The following is a 17,126-nucleotide window of genomic DNA, read 5'->3' as shown; positions in this document are numbered from 1 at the left end:
ATAGCTGCCTATACTCCAGCTCCCAGGGAATCTGCCTCCAGCCTCCAAGGATACCCAAACTCATATGCACATACCCACACAGAGACATGTATACATGCACATAATTTAAAATAAATCTTAAAAGGACCAGACACATTTTTAAAAATTCCCCATCAGTGATTTAACGTGATCAAATCATACCTCATCTCTGGGCCCGGTGAAAAACAAAGAGGGAAACAGCCCCTCCCATAGGGGTGGTAGGGAGATGATGACTTCAGTTAGGGTAGGACCGTGACCACTCATTAGCCCAGAGGAAAGCTCTCTCCTAACTTGTGGCCTTTGGCAGATCAGTCTCTCTGTATCTCAGTTCCTGCCTTCGTGAAATGGGGAAACTGTGCCTTCCTGGAGGGGTTGTTCTAAGATTCCAAGAAGGACAACACGGGTAAGGTAGTGAGTGCTTAGCATGTCAGAGCTCAGGTGCTGCCTACTTTTGGCAGAGTTAGCAGCATTTATTAAACCAGCCAGGGGTGGCACACACCTTTAATCCCAGCACTCGGGAGGCAGAAGCAGATGGATCTCTGTGAGTTCAAGGCCAGTGTGATCTTCAGAGCTAGATCCCGGTTAGCTAGGGCTGTTAAACAGCAAAACTCTCAAAAACAAACACAAACAAAAGCATTTATTAAATACTGAGCTGACTCAGTGAGTAAAGAAACTTGCTGTGCGAGCCTGGTCGCTTATGATCTACCAGTCTCCAGAACTCACGTAAAGGCGGAAGGGGAAAAGTGATTCCACAGCTGTCCCCTGAGCTCCACATGTGTGCAGCAAGCTGAGTGCTGCACACATCATACACACAGCACGATAAACAAATACTGCACAGTACATGAGTGAAGACTTAGTTCTTGCCCCTTAAGCCCGTTGTCAGGGGTGGAATCGGAAGTGTAGGAAGAGCTATGGCTACATCTGCCGGTGGAAATCAAGAAAGGCCTTTCAAGACATGAGCCTGGGAATTGAGTTAGAACAGAGAAGTTATGCCAGGATGGTGGTGCCAGTACTGTAAGAGAGGTAATATGGATTGTCCAGAAGAGGGCCCAGTGTTTTTTTTAACATCATTCTTGTCTTTCTAAATTCTGCCATTGCATATTTTTCCCTTTCATTGCTAGGTCACTGCATAAAGGAGTTTGACAAAGATGAACTTCACCTATCTTAAAGGCTGAGATGTGTAAGGATGCTGTAGCACCATAGAATAGAAATAAATGATGCCCACCAGGTGCAGATAGTGCAGATGATGTCCTCGAGGACATTTCAGTCTGTGGACAAATAAGATCAGTCACAGTTCCAGACTTTATGGAAGCTCCCTAGAGAAGCAAACAAGACAAAGTCCCTGCCAGCAAAAATGTATATCAGATTGAAGATCCAAATTTGCTCTAAATCTTCCCAGGTTTCATGGGCTGGGCAAGTGTTAAACCCAGAGACGGCTAGTGAAGGTATAGTAGGCCCCTGAGCCAGGCAGGTGGACTCATGCCATGTGGGAGAAGGATGTTTGTAGTTGAATGTTTTTCTCTGCCCTGCTGGTCCCTGGACCAGTTTTCCACTCGAGGATTCCTGCAGCCACTTATGAAATAATCACTCAGAGGCTAATAATGTGGCTGACATCTCACCCCTTGGGTAACTACATAGCGTCTCCCCTGCTCTGCCTCTTTCTCTCCATAAGTCTGTTTGGATTTCCCGCCTGGCTATACTCTGCCTGGCCATTGTCCGAAACAGCTTTACTGTCAACCAATAAAAACGCATATTCACAGCATACAGAAGGACATCCCTTAACAGATGTTAACCTGGGCCTTTCAGAGGTGGTAGTCAGGCCCAGGGAATCACCGTGGCTGATGACAGGCTACAAATAGCAGCTGAGACATTCTGAGGAAAATGAGTAAATCCATTAGCCAGGAAGTCAAAGGCTAGTGGCAAAAGTTAGCAAGGCGGGAGGGTTTCAGGGACCTCTCGGGGAGTGGGGATGGGGAAGACGTAACGCTAACATCAAATGACGTGGAAATAGGGATTCTATTAAAAAGGTCTGAGCCAGGAAAAGCTGTGTAAAGTGGTTGTGTATTAGATGATTAACAACCTAGTGTTAATTAATTAAGAAGGGAGGCAGAAGGGAAACAGAAGGAGCCAGAGGCTTAGCTCCACCCCTAGAACGGGAAGCATAGGAATCAGGAGAACTTCTGAGTTGGATGTGAGCACTCAAGCCAGATGGCTCCTGTGTTCCTAGTAGAGACAACCTAAAGGACAGTATGGCGGCATCTGACATTTAACAGATGCCGCTCACTGCCTGAATTAACAGTCTACTGTGTAGCAGACACTGTGAGTTAGGTTTGGAACTAGAAGTTCCGAGGCCACACATGCAGAGTTTGGCGTCTTTATTGCAGTTGACTTGGACCAATTGAAACACTATCAAAAGAATGGGAGTGCAGATGAACACACACAGGGTCACTACTACCAAACAAGCACATGGAGATAGCCTCTTTGACTTCTTTGTTTGTTCTGAGACAGGGTCATCAAACTCCTGATGATCCTCCTGCCTCAGGGACTAAGGTGGGATAGAAGCACCTAGTTTAAATAATGTCTTCACTTAATGTATTTGATGTCACTCAGATGGCTAAAAACAAATCACCTCCCTTATCCAGGGGTCTGCCAAGTAGTGGAACTACATTCTGGTGTTCAAAGAAAGGCGTCCTGAACTCTCCTGATCTCACCAAGTAAAGCATCTTTGCTGAGGGCCAAGCTGAACTCTCTATTGAGAGTTTCCTCTGCTCGCCCGGGGCTGTCTGTGTTCCTAAAGTGTAGTGAGACCGATTTGAACACGGTGGAAGACTATCTCACTGTTCAAAGACCGGTTTGCCTCTTCCACTGTAGGCATGGTGCTTTGGGAAAATTCATAACCAACCAACAACAACAAAAAAACCTATAAATGAAGTGATACAGTCTAATCCTGGCCTCGGAGTGTCAGCTTTTGAAAGTAAGTATTGTGACACTGTTCTGACACTCTTCAGCGTCCCCAGTACATTATGTGCGGTTTCAAAGTGTAAAGAACGCGTCGGTTATGTTCAGCTAACCAATGGTGGGGGCTTCGCGTCTTTCTGAGTGTAGATTGGTTGGCTGCTGTGTTCCTTCGGCTTGTTCCTTCTTTTGTTTCCATTTCTGTAGGTTACTTAACCACCCCCTCAGCGTTTTGTTGCTTATCATTTATTTTGCCTGCTCAGGCAGAAATTTGTTTCTCAGTTGCTAATGTTTCTTTTTTTTTAAAAACCGCCTTCCCCAAGCCCCTGGTCCTTCTAAGCAAGACAGTCACAAGACAGTTTACTAATCGGAAACCAAGAATAAGAGAAGCCACACCAGTCAACGCAGATTTCACCAACGTGTGTCCTGGCACTCATCAGACACGCCGGTCAGGTGAGAAGCCAGAGCGCAGACGGAGCCAGGTCCCGCTGCGGAATCCAGCCGGTGTACTTCGGCTCACCACGTGGCATCATCTCCTTGGGCGACTGTCACCACGAACTCCGGTCCCCAAGAGGCCGAAACTGACCTGGCGGCTTCAGAGTTCAAAGGGGGAACGGTGCGCTCGAACGCCTTCGCCGCACCGGGGCTGCGGGTGGACGCTCTCATCACACTCGGGCACGGCGGCGACCTCGGGGGACCGGAGGCGGCGGTGACTGCGAACCGCCGGCTGGGACACCGAGCTCTGCGGGCCGCTCAGTCCGCGGTCCGTCGGGGAGCCTGCGGCGCCGCACCTGCCCACGAGGGGGCGCGCCGAGCCCCGGTGGCCTCGGGCCAGCGCTCGCCGTCCCCGCCCCCCGCCCGCGCAGGCCGCCGCTCACCTGTCTGGGACACGGGCCCGGGAGGCGGGGGCCCGGCGGGAGCGAAGCCGAGGAAGAGGGCGGAGCGGCTCTCGGGGCGCGTCATCGGAGCACCATGGCGGAGCAGCGAGCTGGCGGCGACGGCCACAGGGGCGGCGACGGCGCTGCGCAGAGCGACCCAGGTGACGACGCGGCCGAGACGGGAGGGGGTCGCGGGGGTCGTGGGAGTGGGGCGGGGGCGTGATCCCCCTTCCCCCCCGGCGCCAGCGACCTTCCGAGGTCGCGCGAGCGGCCACCGCCGAGCGCCCGCGGGGCCACAACAGGTGGAAGCGGGCCGGAGCGCGCGGGGAGGTCGGGGGCGCGCGGGGAGGTCGGGGGCGCGCGGGGCGACAGGGGCGCGCGGGGAGGTCGGGGGCCGCAGGGCCCGGGGTGCGGGGCGCGTGAGGACCCGAGCGGGCGAGCGGCGGGAGCGCGCGGCCAGGTGCACGGGCCCGGGGAGCTGCGGCCGGAGCGAAGGGAACCGGCCGGCCCGCGGGGCAGCGGCCGAGAGGCTCCCGTGCTCGCCGATCGCACCGCGGGAGCCCCGGCTCGAGCGCGGTTTCGGAGTCCGACTCCTCCAGAGTTTCTGCTCGCCCTGTGGCGCCAGTAGCCAGGGCAGGAGCGTTAGCTCTGCCGCCCGCCGGGGTTGGCCCTCAGGCCTCAGTGTTGACGATCTGCCTCCGCCACCGCCACCAACACGCAGGGACAGGGCTCACGCCCTCGGGATGTCTTCCCACTCGCGCCCACCTCACCGTAATGTGAAGCCAACTTTTCTCCCCTCCTCCTCGAGGTTTTGTTTTTCGACTCCAGGGACTGTATTGCAAATCATACCCTCCCTCCTAACCCCCTGTTCTATTCCTGGCCAGTAAGCTGTTCCTTGTACCTTCCTACACTTGGGATGGGGGCGGGAGGCGCTTTGTTATTTTAAAGAAATGTTGTGTTGCAGACCCGGCAGTTGCAAGCTGTTGTTGCTTCTGCACACCCACAACCAGAAGCAATTGTTTTCTAAATGCAAAAATCGCTCCACCTCCCATCCGCACTCCAACTTGTCACAGTTTAGAGGTCATGCTTGTTTCTAACATGCAAGGTCCAAGAGTTTAGCAAGTGTTTTCCGATCTCGGATCTGCGATCGTACCTAAACTAGTGATTTACAACTAAGTTTAAAACTGACACGGGCTTATAGACTTATTTCCAAATCAAGCTACAACCTGCAGAATGGTTATCTTTTGTCTTACTGTTTTTGAAAGATCGGTGGTCATTATTTTTGTTTGGGTGGAGGAGAGATGCCTAAGTAACTGGGGAACAATTGATGAGCTAGGAACTCTCCAAGTTCCCCAATCGAGGGGATGCTTGGTTGTGAATAAGGCATGCATAAGTAACAGCTTCTGGAAGAAAAAAAATGTTATAGTGATTTAATAGGCATCAGTTTGTACTTGAATGCTTTGTAGATCTGCATTGGAACTTGTTGAGACAGAAATGAACTTGCCACTGAAGTATATATTCAGTGTCTGATGCGTTAAGGAATGAACTGGCCCTCTGTCTTACACAGTTCCTATGCAAGTCAACCATGTGTCATTGAAATATCTTCTTTTTAAAAATTATGTTTACTTCATTTGTGTGTGTGGGGGGGGGTTCGTGCATGCCACAGCATGCATGCGTGTGGGAGATCAGAAGGTAACTTGTAGGAGTTGGTTCTCTCCTTCCATTATTCTGGGAATCAAATTTGGGCTGGGCAGCAAGTGCTTTTACCCACTGACCCATCTCACCAGACTGAAGTACTCTCATTAAAAGTGGATTTTTTTGGCTATTATTTTCTCCACATGTTTGCTTAGAAATTTAAATTTCCAATAAACATGTTTTATATATGATTAACATAGGTATGTGTGTTTATAGTCATATTTCTGGTCCTGTATTCCCCCCCCATTTTTCTATTTCTGCTTTTTTTATTCAAACGCACTAGTACAGAACAAGTTGAGGGAGTCAGTCAGTTCTCTCTACCCATGTGGGTCCTAGCAATCGAATTGAGGTCTAATGCACGTTTAAACACTCCATTATTTTTAAATCATAGATTCATATAGGATCTTGTTAATTTATTGAAAAAGAGGAGCCGGGCAGTAGTGGCGCACACCTTTAATCCCAGCACACGGGAGGCAGAGGCAGGCGGCTCTGTGAGTTCGAAACCAGCCTAGTCTATAAGAGCCAGTTCCAGGACAGCCTCCAAAGCCACAGAGAAACCATATTAAAAAAAAAAAAAAGAGGGATATCTAGGCATGTTTTATTACCACAAAGGAGTAAAAGTTACTACCTCAAAATGCCTCACCATCTCACCCTCCTAAGTCCTAGATTACCTGGGTGCCGTCTTTCTCAGCTACGAATGGCATTCCTTTTGTTTGCTTTTTAGATATGATTATTCTGAGGTAGAGTCCAGCCTTACGTGGTTTTTATGTTTTTTTTTTTTTTTGGTTTTTAAACTTTATGTCTCTGTGCAAAGGGTGTAATTGAAGGGCTCTTCAGAGTAAAATCTCGGGTTATTACAAAAACAATATGGTGCTATGTTCAAGATTATAGGCCTATGTATTCCTATGTGTGTGGCTCAACAGGATTGAATGTTGGCGGCATGGTACCTAGTTAAAGGATACTGTATAAATGCAACATTCAGAAACACTTCTGTGGATACATGTTTAGCCTCTGCTCAAGGGTTGTGATTATATTCTTTTTTTTTTTTTTTTCGAGACAGGGTTTCTCTGTAGCTTTGGAGGCTGTCCTGGAACTCACTTTGTAGACCAGGCTGGCCTCGAACTCACAGAGATCCGCCTGCCCCTGCCTCCCGAGTGCTGGGATTAAAGGTGTGCGCCGCCCGGTGATTATATTCTTTTAAAAAATTGATTTTTCTTGAGGATGATCAGTTCTTTCAGTATACTGTAATATTTTTCTTGCCCATAGTCCAAGGGAAGCAAGAGCTAAAGAATGCGATTACCTTGGAAACAAATTTGTATTTCACCACTAGAGGATGTCAAGTCCCTTTTTTCAGAATATTATTTTGAGCAGTCAAATTCACAGGCAATCACATCACAAAACTATTTGAGCTTAAATTCTGTGCATTGAATGGTATGCTCATGTTTAATGGGTTATAGAAAACAACTGCACGGAATAAATCCCCCCATTTGCCAGTCTCCGTTAAAAAATACTGCCGAGTTCAAATGTAAAGCTGCTTATGATTAACCCATGATGCCAAAACATTGATGTGCAAAGGAATAAATTAATGCCTATAATTGGTGGATTCTATTGCCATTCTTTGGAAGAAATTACTTAGAACCTAGAATTGGGTCTTTATTTCTCTTTTAGCAGGCCTCTGGTGAGAGGACTTAGACATTTTTACTTTGGTCATGTCTCTTCTGTGAATTTTCCAAAATGAGGAGGGATCTTTGTGGTCTTGCTTAGCTTGCAGGGCCTGGTTTAAATGTCTGCAAATAAACATAGAAAGTAGATGCTTAGGCAGTTGTGTGATGTAAAACCCTCCCTATTGAAAGTCAGATCCTTAAAACTAGAAGTCCTCCATTCGCTGGCAAACTTTACATAATTCTGCAGCTTTTTAATACAGTTCATATTGTGGTGACCGCCCCCCCACCATAAAATTATTGTTGCTGCTACTTTATTGCTGTGATTTTGCTACATTAAAATAATGTAAATATATGATATTTCTGATGGTCTTAGGCAACCCCACCCGAAGGGGTTGTGACCCCCTGGTTGAGAGCAGTTGTGGTAAGCAAAGGGAAGGATTGACATGAGGCAATCATGCAGGTGTCACTACTTAAGCATGTGTGGGACACTAATTTATATTAGCATGTTCTTGAAAGAATTCTGACAGGCTTGTGTCATGACACCTGAAAACAAATTATTCAAAGAGCTTAAAAGAATATATTAAGTCAGGTTATGTTAGTACAAGCGCTAAGAATAAGAATAATTTGACCAAGAATATGCAGTTTCTGTTTTGTTGTGTTTGAGACAGGGGTTCTCTTTGTAGCCTTGGCTGTCCTGGAACTCACTCTGTAGACTAGGCTGACCTCAAACTCACAGAGATCCACCCGCCTCTGCCTCCCGAGGGCTTCTATAAAAGGCGTGTGCTACCACCACCCAGCTAAGAATGTGTACTTTCTATCGAGTATTAAAATTATGGAGGACGGAAGATCCTTAACTTCAGTAAGGACATCCACAGGCAAATATGTACAGGTTCTGAGGTTTCAGTGGAGAAAGGACCAGTTTGACTGTGGTCACCCGGAGCACCTACCGCAGCAGCACCCAAACTCCAAATGATGTGTAGATAGATGTAGAAAGAGGGAAAATAAAGATATTAGTGTAGACAAGAGCAAAGGTTAAGTCATCTTGATAAGACAAATGTGAAAGCTCAAAGTAAGTGCCTGGGAAAATCAATTCCGAATGATGGTACATTGAGGCCAAATCATGGATGGACCAAAGGTTACGCCAAGAGGTTGGCACAGTATTGTGTGGGCAGGGAGTAGTGTGTCTTGATTAAAGCTCTGTTAATCAGATAGTTTTCTGTGTCAGTGACTTGTGACTCTTGATTGCCCATTCTAGCAAAAGAGCTGTGCTGTGTGCTGTATCTTTTTTTGTTTTGTTTTGTTTTGTTTTGGAGATAGGCTTTATCTGTGTAGCCTTGGCTGTCCTGGAACTTCCTTCTGAGTTCGGAAGACAAGGTATCTCAGTGGACCTTTCCATAAAGGTTGCCAGAGAAAATCAATGCATTGAAAATCCTTCAATAAGTGGAGGGACTTTTTAAGATTTGCTTTTTAATTCGCTGCATGAGTTAGCCACTGTCAACAGGACACAGAAGAATTCTATTACCCTTAAACTCCCTCAGGCTCACTTCCCACCCACTGATCTGTTTGGTATCTTTTGCTTTGACCTTTTCCAGAGTCTTAAAAGTGGGATCTTAGAGCCAGGTGTGGTGGCACACGCCTTTAATACCAGCACTCAGGAGGCAGAGGCAGGTGAATCTCTTTGACTTCCAGGCTAGCCTGGTCTACAAAGTGAGTTCCAAAGCAGCCAAGGCTACAGAGAAATCCCGTCTGGAAAAACCAAGGGGGCGGAAATAGGTGGAAGCAAACAATGTAACTCTTTGCAGCGTTTTCACCCCCCACACACACACACTTAGCCGAATGTATTTGAGATTTGAGTACACAGTGATGCACGTGGATAGTTCCCCGTCCAGACGCTGATAGGTAGGAATCACTGAGTACTCCCATCTTCCCACTAAAAGACAGTGGGTTACTCCTACACTGATAGGTAGGAGTCACTGAGTACTCCCGGTCTTCCCACTGGAGGACAGTGGGTTACTCCTACACTGATAGGTAGGAGTCACTGAGTACTCCCATCTTCCCACTAAAGGACAGTGGGTTACTCCTACACTGATAGGTAGGAGTCACTGAGTAATCCCGGTCTTCCCACTGGAGGACAGTGGGTTACTCCTACACTGATAGGTAGGAGTCACTGAGTAATCCCGGTCTTCCCACTGGAGGACAGTGGGTTACTCCTGGGTTTTTGCAGGAGGAACAACATTGTTGCAAATATTTGTATGCTGGATTTTGCCCTTCTGGTGTTCATTTAAGGCAAATACATTATTGTCTCCAGTGCAATTATGTAAGACACTGCCACACTCCCCAGGTGGCATACAGCTTTCTCTTTCTGTGAGCATCATATGGGAAATGGTTGTTCTGCATCCTTGGCTGCCTTTGTCTATTTTGTTGATTTGATGGTCTTCATTTTAGCCATTCCACCATGTTTTTTGAGAAAATTATAATCACCTCAAAGTGAGATAGTTACATGTGTGATGCTAACACAGTCTCTCCAGTGAGGTCGTGTTGAACCCAAAACCGGCTCTGAGAGTATGAAAGAAAGCAATTTGACACAACCCGTCCCGGGCGGTTCATGTCTTTTCCTCTGTGCACTCTGATCCCTAGACATTGGAAGAAGCTTCTGTGTTAGAATTGTAAACAGCCTGGTGTGGTGATGCTGGCCTCTAATCCTAGCACTCAGGAAGCAGAGGTGGGCAGATCTTCTTGCATCCACATAGTAAGTACCAGGCCAGTCAGGGCTGCCTAGTGAGACCCTGTCTCTAGAAAAAGAAAAACAAATCAAGCTGGAAATACTGGTTATACACCTTGTGATGCGTTCCTATCTCATGGGGCGCACTGTGTTATGAAGATGGATGCTGGACACTAATTTTCAGTTTGTGCAGTGTGCCCACAGTGCCCTGTGGTCTGTCACTGGACACTTCATCCCTATCAGGGACCAGGTCTGTGTGCTCGTGGCGTTGAGGCTTGTTCTCCAGTTTCAGAGTCTGTCTCCTTAGTTCTCCTTATAACGAGTTGTAGTTGTTTGCAATGTAAATTAAATGGCATTTGGCTATTTTCCTGTTTGTTAAGTGTTATTCTCCTTCATGTATTTTTAAATTTGTGAATTAGCCAGTTGAAGAGTTCGATTTTCTTTTATTAGGTGCTACTTTGATTTTTTTTAATCTTTTTGTTTGTGTGTGTGTGTGAGAGAGAGAGAGAGATTGAGATTGAGAGAGAGAGAGAGAGACACACACACACACAGAGAGAGGAGAGAGGAAGAGAACGGCGTTTATAAGTGTGGTGTGTGCGGCTGTGTAAGGTTCTCTCTCTCTCTCTCTCTCTCTCTCTCTCACACACACACACACACACACACACACACACACACACACACACACACGTGCATGTGACTGGAGGCCAGGGAGCATGGCTGCATCGCTTTTTATCACCTGGACCATACTCCTCTGAGACAGGGTCTCACTGATTGTGGAGCGAGCTGACTGCCATCAAGCCCCTCCCCCCCTTCTATCTCTGTGCCCAACAGTTCTGGAATTAGAAGAGCACACAGTCACAGCTGCCTTGCACCCAGCTGTATACATGGGCACTTGGAATTTAGCTCAGGTGCTCATGCGTGTTCATAAGCCCTCTTAGGCACTGGGCCATCTCTCCAGCCCTTTTCCTTTCTTCTGCAGAGCTGAGGATGAAACCCAGGCCCCTTTGCATGTCAGGCAAATGCTCTGCCACTGAGATGCACCCCAAGCTTTGAATGTTAATTTGTAGATAAATGTGTTTTGGACAATATGAAAACAAGCACATTAGAAAAATAAACCAAAAATAGATATAAGACTTAGTTACATTACATAATTCTGCTTCTTTGACACTCCTACAGAGCTGGTTATGAGATCCATGTTTAGTGCCACACTATTCAAAATCTCTAAGAAATGGAACTGGCCTAGATGTCCATCAATAGATGAATGGATAAGTGTGGCCTAGCTGGGCATGGTGGCACACGGCTTTAATCCCAGCACTCTGTGAGTTTGAAGCCAACCTGGTCTACACAGTAAGTTCCAGGACAGGCGGGGCTACACTGAGCAATCCTATCTCAAAAAATAAAAAAAGTAAAAAAAAGAAGAAAGAAGGAAAGAAAAAAAAAAGAAATGTGGCTCAGTATACACAATGTTTTTTTCAGCCATAAAGAAAAATGAAACCATAACATATTCAGGGAAATGGATGGAACTAGAGAATATTGTTAAACAAAATAAACCAGACTCACATAAAACCTTCTCTCATATGTTGAATTTAGATTTCCGAGTGTGTGTGATGGAAGCGGAAGCAGGGCTTAGTTGTACCCCAGGAGTCCTAGTACTTGGAAGATTAGAAGGATTAGAAGTTCAAGGCTAGCTGGGCGGTAATGGCACACGCCTTTAATCCCAGCACTCGGAAGGCAGAGGCAGGCGGATCCCTGTGAGTTCGAGGCCAGGCTGGACCGACAGCCTCCAAAACAAAACAGAGAAACCCTGTCTCGTAAAAACCAAAAAAAAAGAAGTTCAAGGCCAGCCTTGGCTACATAGTGAATGAGAGGCCAGCCTTGGCCACGTGAGATCCTATTTCAAAAGAACTGGTTGCATAGGAGACCATGAGAGAATAGAAGTAATCTAGGGGGGTGGAGGGTAATGGGATTCCTGTGGCACCAGGCAGAGTGGGGGGGGGCTGGTTAGGGGAAGGAGGGGAACCAGCAAAGTGGGGTGGGCAGGGGATTAAGTAAAGATGAATAAAGATAGTACAATAGCATACATGTATAGACAGAGTATAATAGCATTTGAATGGAAATGAAACGCGTTACTCTGAGTGCTAACTTCATCTTGAAACCCAGTTGCATGAGAAAGTGCCCAGCAGGATTGGCCCAGCTAACCAGATAGTGCAGGTGGGCACAGCGACTCCACAGAAAGCAGAATGGGAACTTGGGAGTGGTTTGCCATGTGTGAACTGCAGTTAGTAAAATGTGTGCTTCTAAGTTTAGAGTGTCAATATACGAGGTATCTAAAATTCTGTGGCTTTTTAAAAATTGCCACCAAAACCTCCCTTTTAAAGTTGGCTTTCTGGTAAGTACAATTGTGCCATAACCTTCTGTGTATAAAGCATGTGTCATTGACACTGCACTGACTATAAAAAGAAACTAGACTCTACAGTAAGTCTTATTTCAAGGTGAAATTCTAGGGAGAACCCCTTCCTCCAAGCCATGCTGGGTGGCGCTGAAATGCATAGTAACTCGGCTATAAATAAGATGGGTTCCTGCTTCAGGAAGATTGGGTGCTTCTCAAGATTTTAATCTCGATCTGTGGTTCTCAGGAGCTCCTGACCCGAGTCTTCTGTGTGGCAGGCCCCATAGACAGGTCCTGGTTGACCGCGCTCTGCCTTCCAACTGGATTGGTTTCTGTTGGAGGCCGGTGCTCTAAATTAGCCCAGTGACACTCTTAACCACTGCCCTGTGGGGCTCATTTGAATAAAGCTTACTCCTTGGGCAGAAGGTCCTGTTGTTGAGACAGTGACCGAGGTCCCGTGCTAGAGCACCATTGGTTCAGATCAGTCTTGGCAAAGAGTTAAAAATCACTTGGGGACCTAGAACTCTCACGGTGCCCAGGCAATTATCAGGGAATCTTGCAGGTGGGAACCAGGTGGCAGTGGGTTTAAAACTCCCAGAAGACTCCTGGGTGCCGTCCATGTCCATGCTGAGACCTGCTTTCTGCCCACCCCGCTTCCTGCTCTTCCATTCGAATGTGTGGGTAGGTTTAACTGGGAGGTGTCAGGTAGACCTGATATAGAGTGACCGCATGGCGTCTCTCTCTGTCTCTGTCTCTCTGTCTCTCTGTCTGTGTGTGTGTGTGTCTTTCTCTCCTCTCCCTGTCTTCCCTTACCCCACTCCCTTCCCTTGTCTCCAGTGAGACTTCCCACCTTAGTTAAATAAGAAATAACCACATAACAGCTGCCATCCTGAAGTTTGTAGACTTTTGTTCCATTTCTCTCCCCAAAACTTTTTGAAGTAACTATAGATACAAAAATAGATTGCAGTACATTTGTGTGGACAAATATACACATATCGGGTGGCACACTTGTGGACTTTTATATATAAATGTGAAACTAGGAAAAATGTTACACAGTGAGTTTTTTTTCTACTTTTAGTTTTCACTTTAGTTTCATAAGAGGGAGAGGATAATTTGGAGTAAGTAGATGTACTTTGTCAAAATGTGTATACTCTTCCCGGAGAAGCTGCTGGTGACCCTTGGCCTCTAGTCTCCTTGGTTCTTCTGTCATCTATAAATAGTTAACAGGGCATCACCTCCTCCATTTGTTCCCTTTGGTCCTCCTGTGAGGCTGGATGCCTTTAGGGGAATATTCCCTCCTCTCTCCCATCCACCCACCCACCAGGCACTGTGGTACCCAAGGCTCAGTGGGTGCTTGCTCTTTTCACACAAAGCTTTTTTCTCTGCAGGATTCTTCACACTCCAGATACCACCTCCAATTAATATCTGACACTATGACACTTTATGTGCTGAAATGTCTAGAGGGGCTGTATTGCATTTGTGTCTGTTTCTGAGGATTTGCAAAGCCATCTGTTGCAACCTGTTCCGTTCCTCCTGGCAGCTTAACCTTGTGTGCATTATATGATCTAGGACCAAAATAAAAAGAACTGACCCCCAAAAAGAGAGCATCTTTGATTTCTCCTCAAGAGCATCCTGAAAATGATTTAATGTGACAACAGATCTCGAAAGGATGAAATAAGGCCTTGCACTTAAAACTAAAACGGCTCAGGAATAATACTCATTAGTTTTTGGTACAAGAACGCTGGGGCCTCCACCCCTTACTGTCTGTGGGGTCTTGACCAATCACCTAAGCAGCCACTCTCTTCCTTAATGCCTTCCTTTTAAAACTAAAAATGCAAATACTGTTCTTGCAGGGAAGAAATGAGTTGGTATATAGGATAAGCCCTGACACAGTGAGATATGAAGTGTTTATTATATTTTTGGTTGTGAGCCTAGCCTTTAATGGCTGAGCCATCTCTCCAGCCCATGAAGTGTTTATGATAAAGGACTGATATTGCATCATCATGCAAAGATGGGCATACCCCGACATGCTGAGTTTCCCCTTAAGCAAGGGCGTCCTTAAGTCTATGAGTTCACCATAGTGAGGGCATTGGAATGCAATGCCCACTCAGAACTAATTGTGACATGTGATCTCACTGTCCCAGGTAAGGCCAGGTACAAACAGTGTGTCAAAGCAGCTTTTCCACTGTCAAAATGTCAGAGTGTTCCACTAGAAAGCTGTTCTGTACTAGTCTATGGGACGCTTAGACTGTGTCGGGTGGTTGGATTAGGCACCATTATTTTCATTTTACTTATTTTCGTTTTACTTTTATACAAAGTGATTTTATTATTCTCAGCTCTTTATTAAAATATTATTGCTGCACAAGTTCATTTGATTTAAGCCAAGGAGATAGACTTCCATTCCCTTTGGACCATGAGGAGGGACTTCCCGGACCCAACTGTAGATGCACTGTCCATGAGGAAAACAGGGAGGCCATGGAGCTCACCTCCGCCAGGCTTTCAGAAGAATCAGGAGGCAATTTGGTTTCTTCAGACAAAGTGCTTATGGGAAGCAGAAGACAACAGTAAGTGATTTCATTTGTTAAAGTCACCCGTTTTAGAAGAAACGGTTTGTGTACAGTAGCCACTGTGGTGATTGCCAAAGCAAATGTGCTTCATGATACTTCTGAAGTATTAAAACGTAACCTTCTTCAGTAACTATGTTATAGGAAGCGATAGTTTATTGTGTACCGACACACTCAGCATTAAAAACAAAGGCATATTTTTTTCCTGACCATGGCTTTATACTTTCAAGCCCCCTTGTGAAGATGGTATGTCCAATGCTCTGTGTAAATCACAGACACCAGGAAAAAGCAAAGTGTGAGTAGAAGAGACGGCTCTTCCATTGGGAGAAAGTATTCAAGCATATTGAGAACCAGGAAATGGAGCTGGTTGGTCCAGATCTGTAAGATTCAAGTGACTTTAGATAGCAAAACCTTGTAACCACATAACCCGGTGAAGCCTCCCAGGACAGAACCCTGCCTTAGCAATTTCACATCGATCCTTGTGGACCCAATGTCCTAGTCAAGGATTGTTTCAATTCACTTCCAAGTTGAGCAACTCCAAGATGTACCTGCTGCTCACTAACGAAAGCAAAGAAGGCAGGAATATGGTCCCGCCCATCAAACAACCAGTGCAGCATAAAATCCAAACCTTTTATGTAATTAAAGCCACACAGTCATGACGGTGTCACAGGATAGGATGCATTGTTAGACATAAGAGAAAGTAAGTCTTCAGAACAGTTTGGAAAGAGAGAAGGGATGTGGGAAATGTCAGAAGAAAGGGAAAAGGGTTACTCAAACTGGTTCAGAATAGAACTTGGGGTGTGGAGTTCAGACAGCTGTGAATTGAGTATTTCAAACCACTGTAAAAAACTTCATGCTCTACTAAACATTCAGGCCTATGGGTAGAGCTCAGAGATAATCCTCTTACTTAGCATGTACAGGCCCTGCATTTGATCCCAGCAACCAACCAAACAGTACACAACTGCTTTTTAAAACATCTTAGTGGGCTAGCTCAGTGGTTAAGAGCACTGGCTGCTCTTGCAGAGAATTTAGTTCCCAGCACCCTCGTGGTGGCTCACAACTGCCTGTAACTCCAGTTCCAGGGGATCTGATGCCTCTTCTGACTTCTGGAGGTACCAGGCACACGTGTGTTGCAGGTACATACATGTAGGCAAAACACCCATGCACATATCATAGAAATAAATAAATCTTGAAAGCCTTAGGTTACCTGTCAGTGCCTATGTATATGCCCATTCATGTGTGTACCTGCCATGGCATGTGATCTGAGGACAATTATTTGAGTCAGGTTTTTGTTTATTTCTTTCGCATATACTAGGCTTCCAGTGATTCCCCTGTCCCATCTCTCCATAGATGTGCTGGCCTTGCAGACATGCTTTACCATGGCTGCCTTTACATGGTTTCCGGAATTCAGACTCAGGCCCTCACACTTTCATGACAGATGCTTTACCCACTGAGCCATCGCCTTAGCACCCCTCAAATCACTTTCTCACTTCCTGTTTGAGATGAACCTGTCTGGGACTATATTCCAGGTTTCAGCATCCATGCATTCAGTATTGCAATATTTTATAATCATCGGCTTTTGGCTATGTAAACTCCTATCCTTTTATTTATAAGCAAGACCTTTTTTCAGTGAGCTGGATAAAACCTTTCTCTGGATGCTAAAGGGTGTGGCAGTGGAGCAGGGAGCAGCATTTCCTCAGGACCTATGTAGAGACTGGTGCCCAGGTAGCTAGGAGAAAAGAGTTTGATTCCCCCACTACAACACTGCATGTGCCTGGAAAGTTTTCAAAGCACATCAGAGATTCAGTTGACTTAACAGAGTGTAGCCATTTTGCCTCATGATAAAAAGTGTAATAGTACAATTAGGGTGTTTTCAGAAGTTTGCCAAATAAAACTTACATGGCATGGACCTCGGTAGTGGATACAATAATTGAAAGGACTTTGAAGATAAAGTGGGCGCCTAGTAAGTGCTTATCAACCTGCTCATCTTTCTGAGGAGATTTTTTTCTTCCCATAAAGGACCCCTAAAGCCTTGATGGCTTTAGCTCAAACCATAGAGAAAAAGTATTTATTAAAACCAAACAACAAATATACTGGTTTGGTAATAATATGCGGTTCGTGGGGATTAAATAAATGCTTCATATCCTTACTAAGAAGTTGCTGCATTGGGAATTCTTTTGCTTTATGTTTGTAAATTTTCAAAAGCATCTAAGCTTTCAACTGAATCCTACATATGTTTGT

At 45.9% G+C, this 17,126-nt stretch overlaps 1 protein-coding gene across 2 annotated transcripts in view; it reads left to right on the top strand.

Annotated features, from left to right (window-relative positions):
* Positions 1 to 3,867: 3,867 nt before the first annotated feature.
* The window catches only part of Map7 (microtubule associated protein 7), a 125,445-nt gene continuing 112,186 nt past the window's right edge, over positions 3,868 to 17,126 (top strand). For both annotated transcript variants that reach the window (XM_040758308.1, XM_040758307.1), the window contains exon 1: positions 3,868 to 4,012. In XM_040758308.1, coding sequence (XP_040614242.1) covers positions 3,946 to 4,012 — 67 coding nt within the window. In that variant the 5' untranslated portion in view covers positions 3,868 to 3,945. The remainder of the gene's footprint in view (positions 4,013 to 17,126) is intronic.

The sequence above is a fragment of the Mesocricetus auratus genome, unplaced genomic scaffold (assembly GCF_017639785.1).
Source record: "Mesocricetus auratus isolate SY011 unplaced genomic scaffold, BCM_Maur_2.0 Super-Scaffold_100018, whole genome shotgun sequence".
NCBI classification, from domain to species: Eukaryota; Metazoa; Chordata; class Mammalia; order Rodentia; family Cricetidae; genus Mesocricetus; species Mesocricetus auratus.
This window is presented reverse-complemented; position numbering and strand designations above follow the sequence as displayed.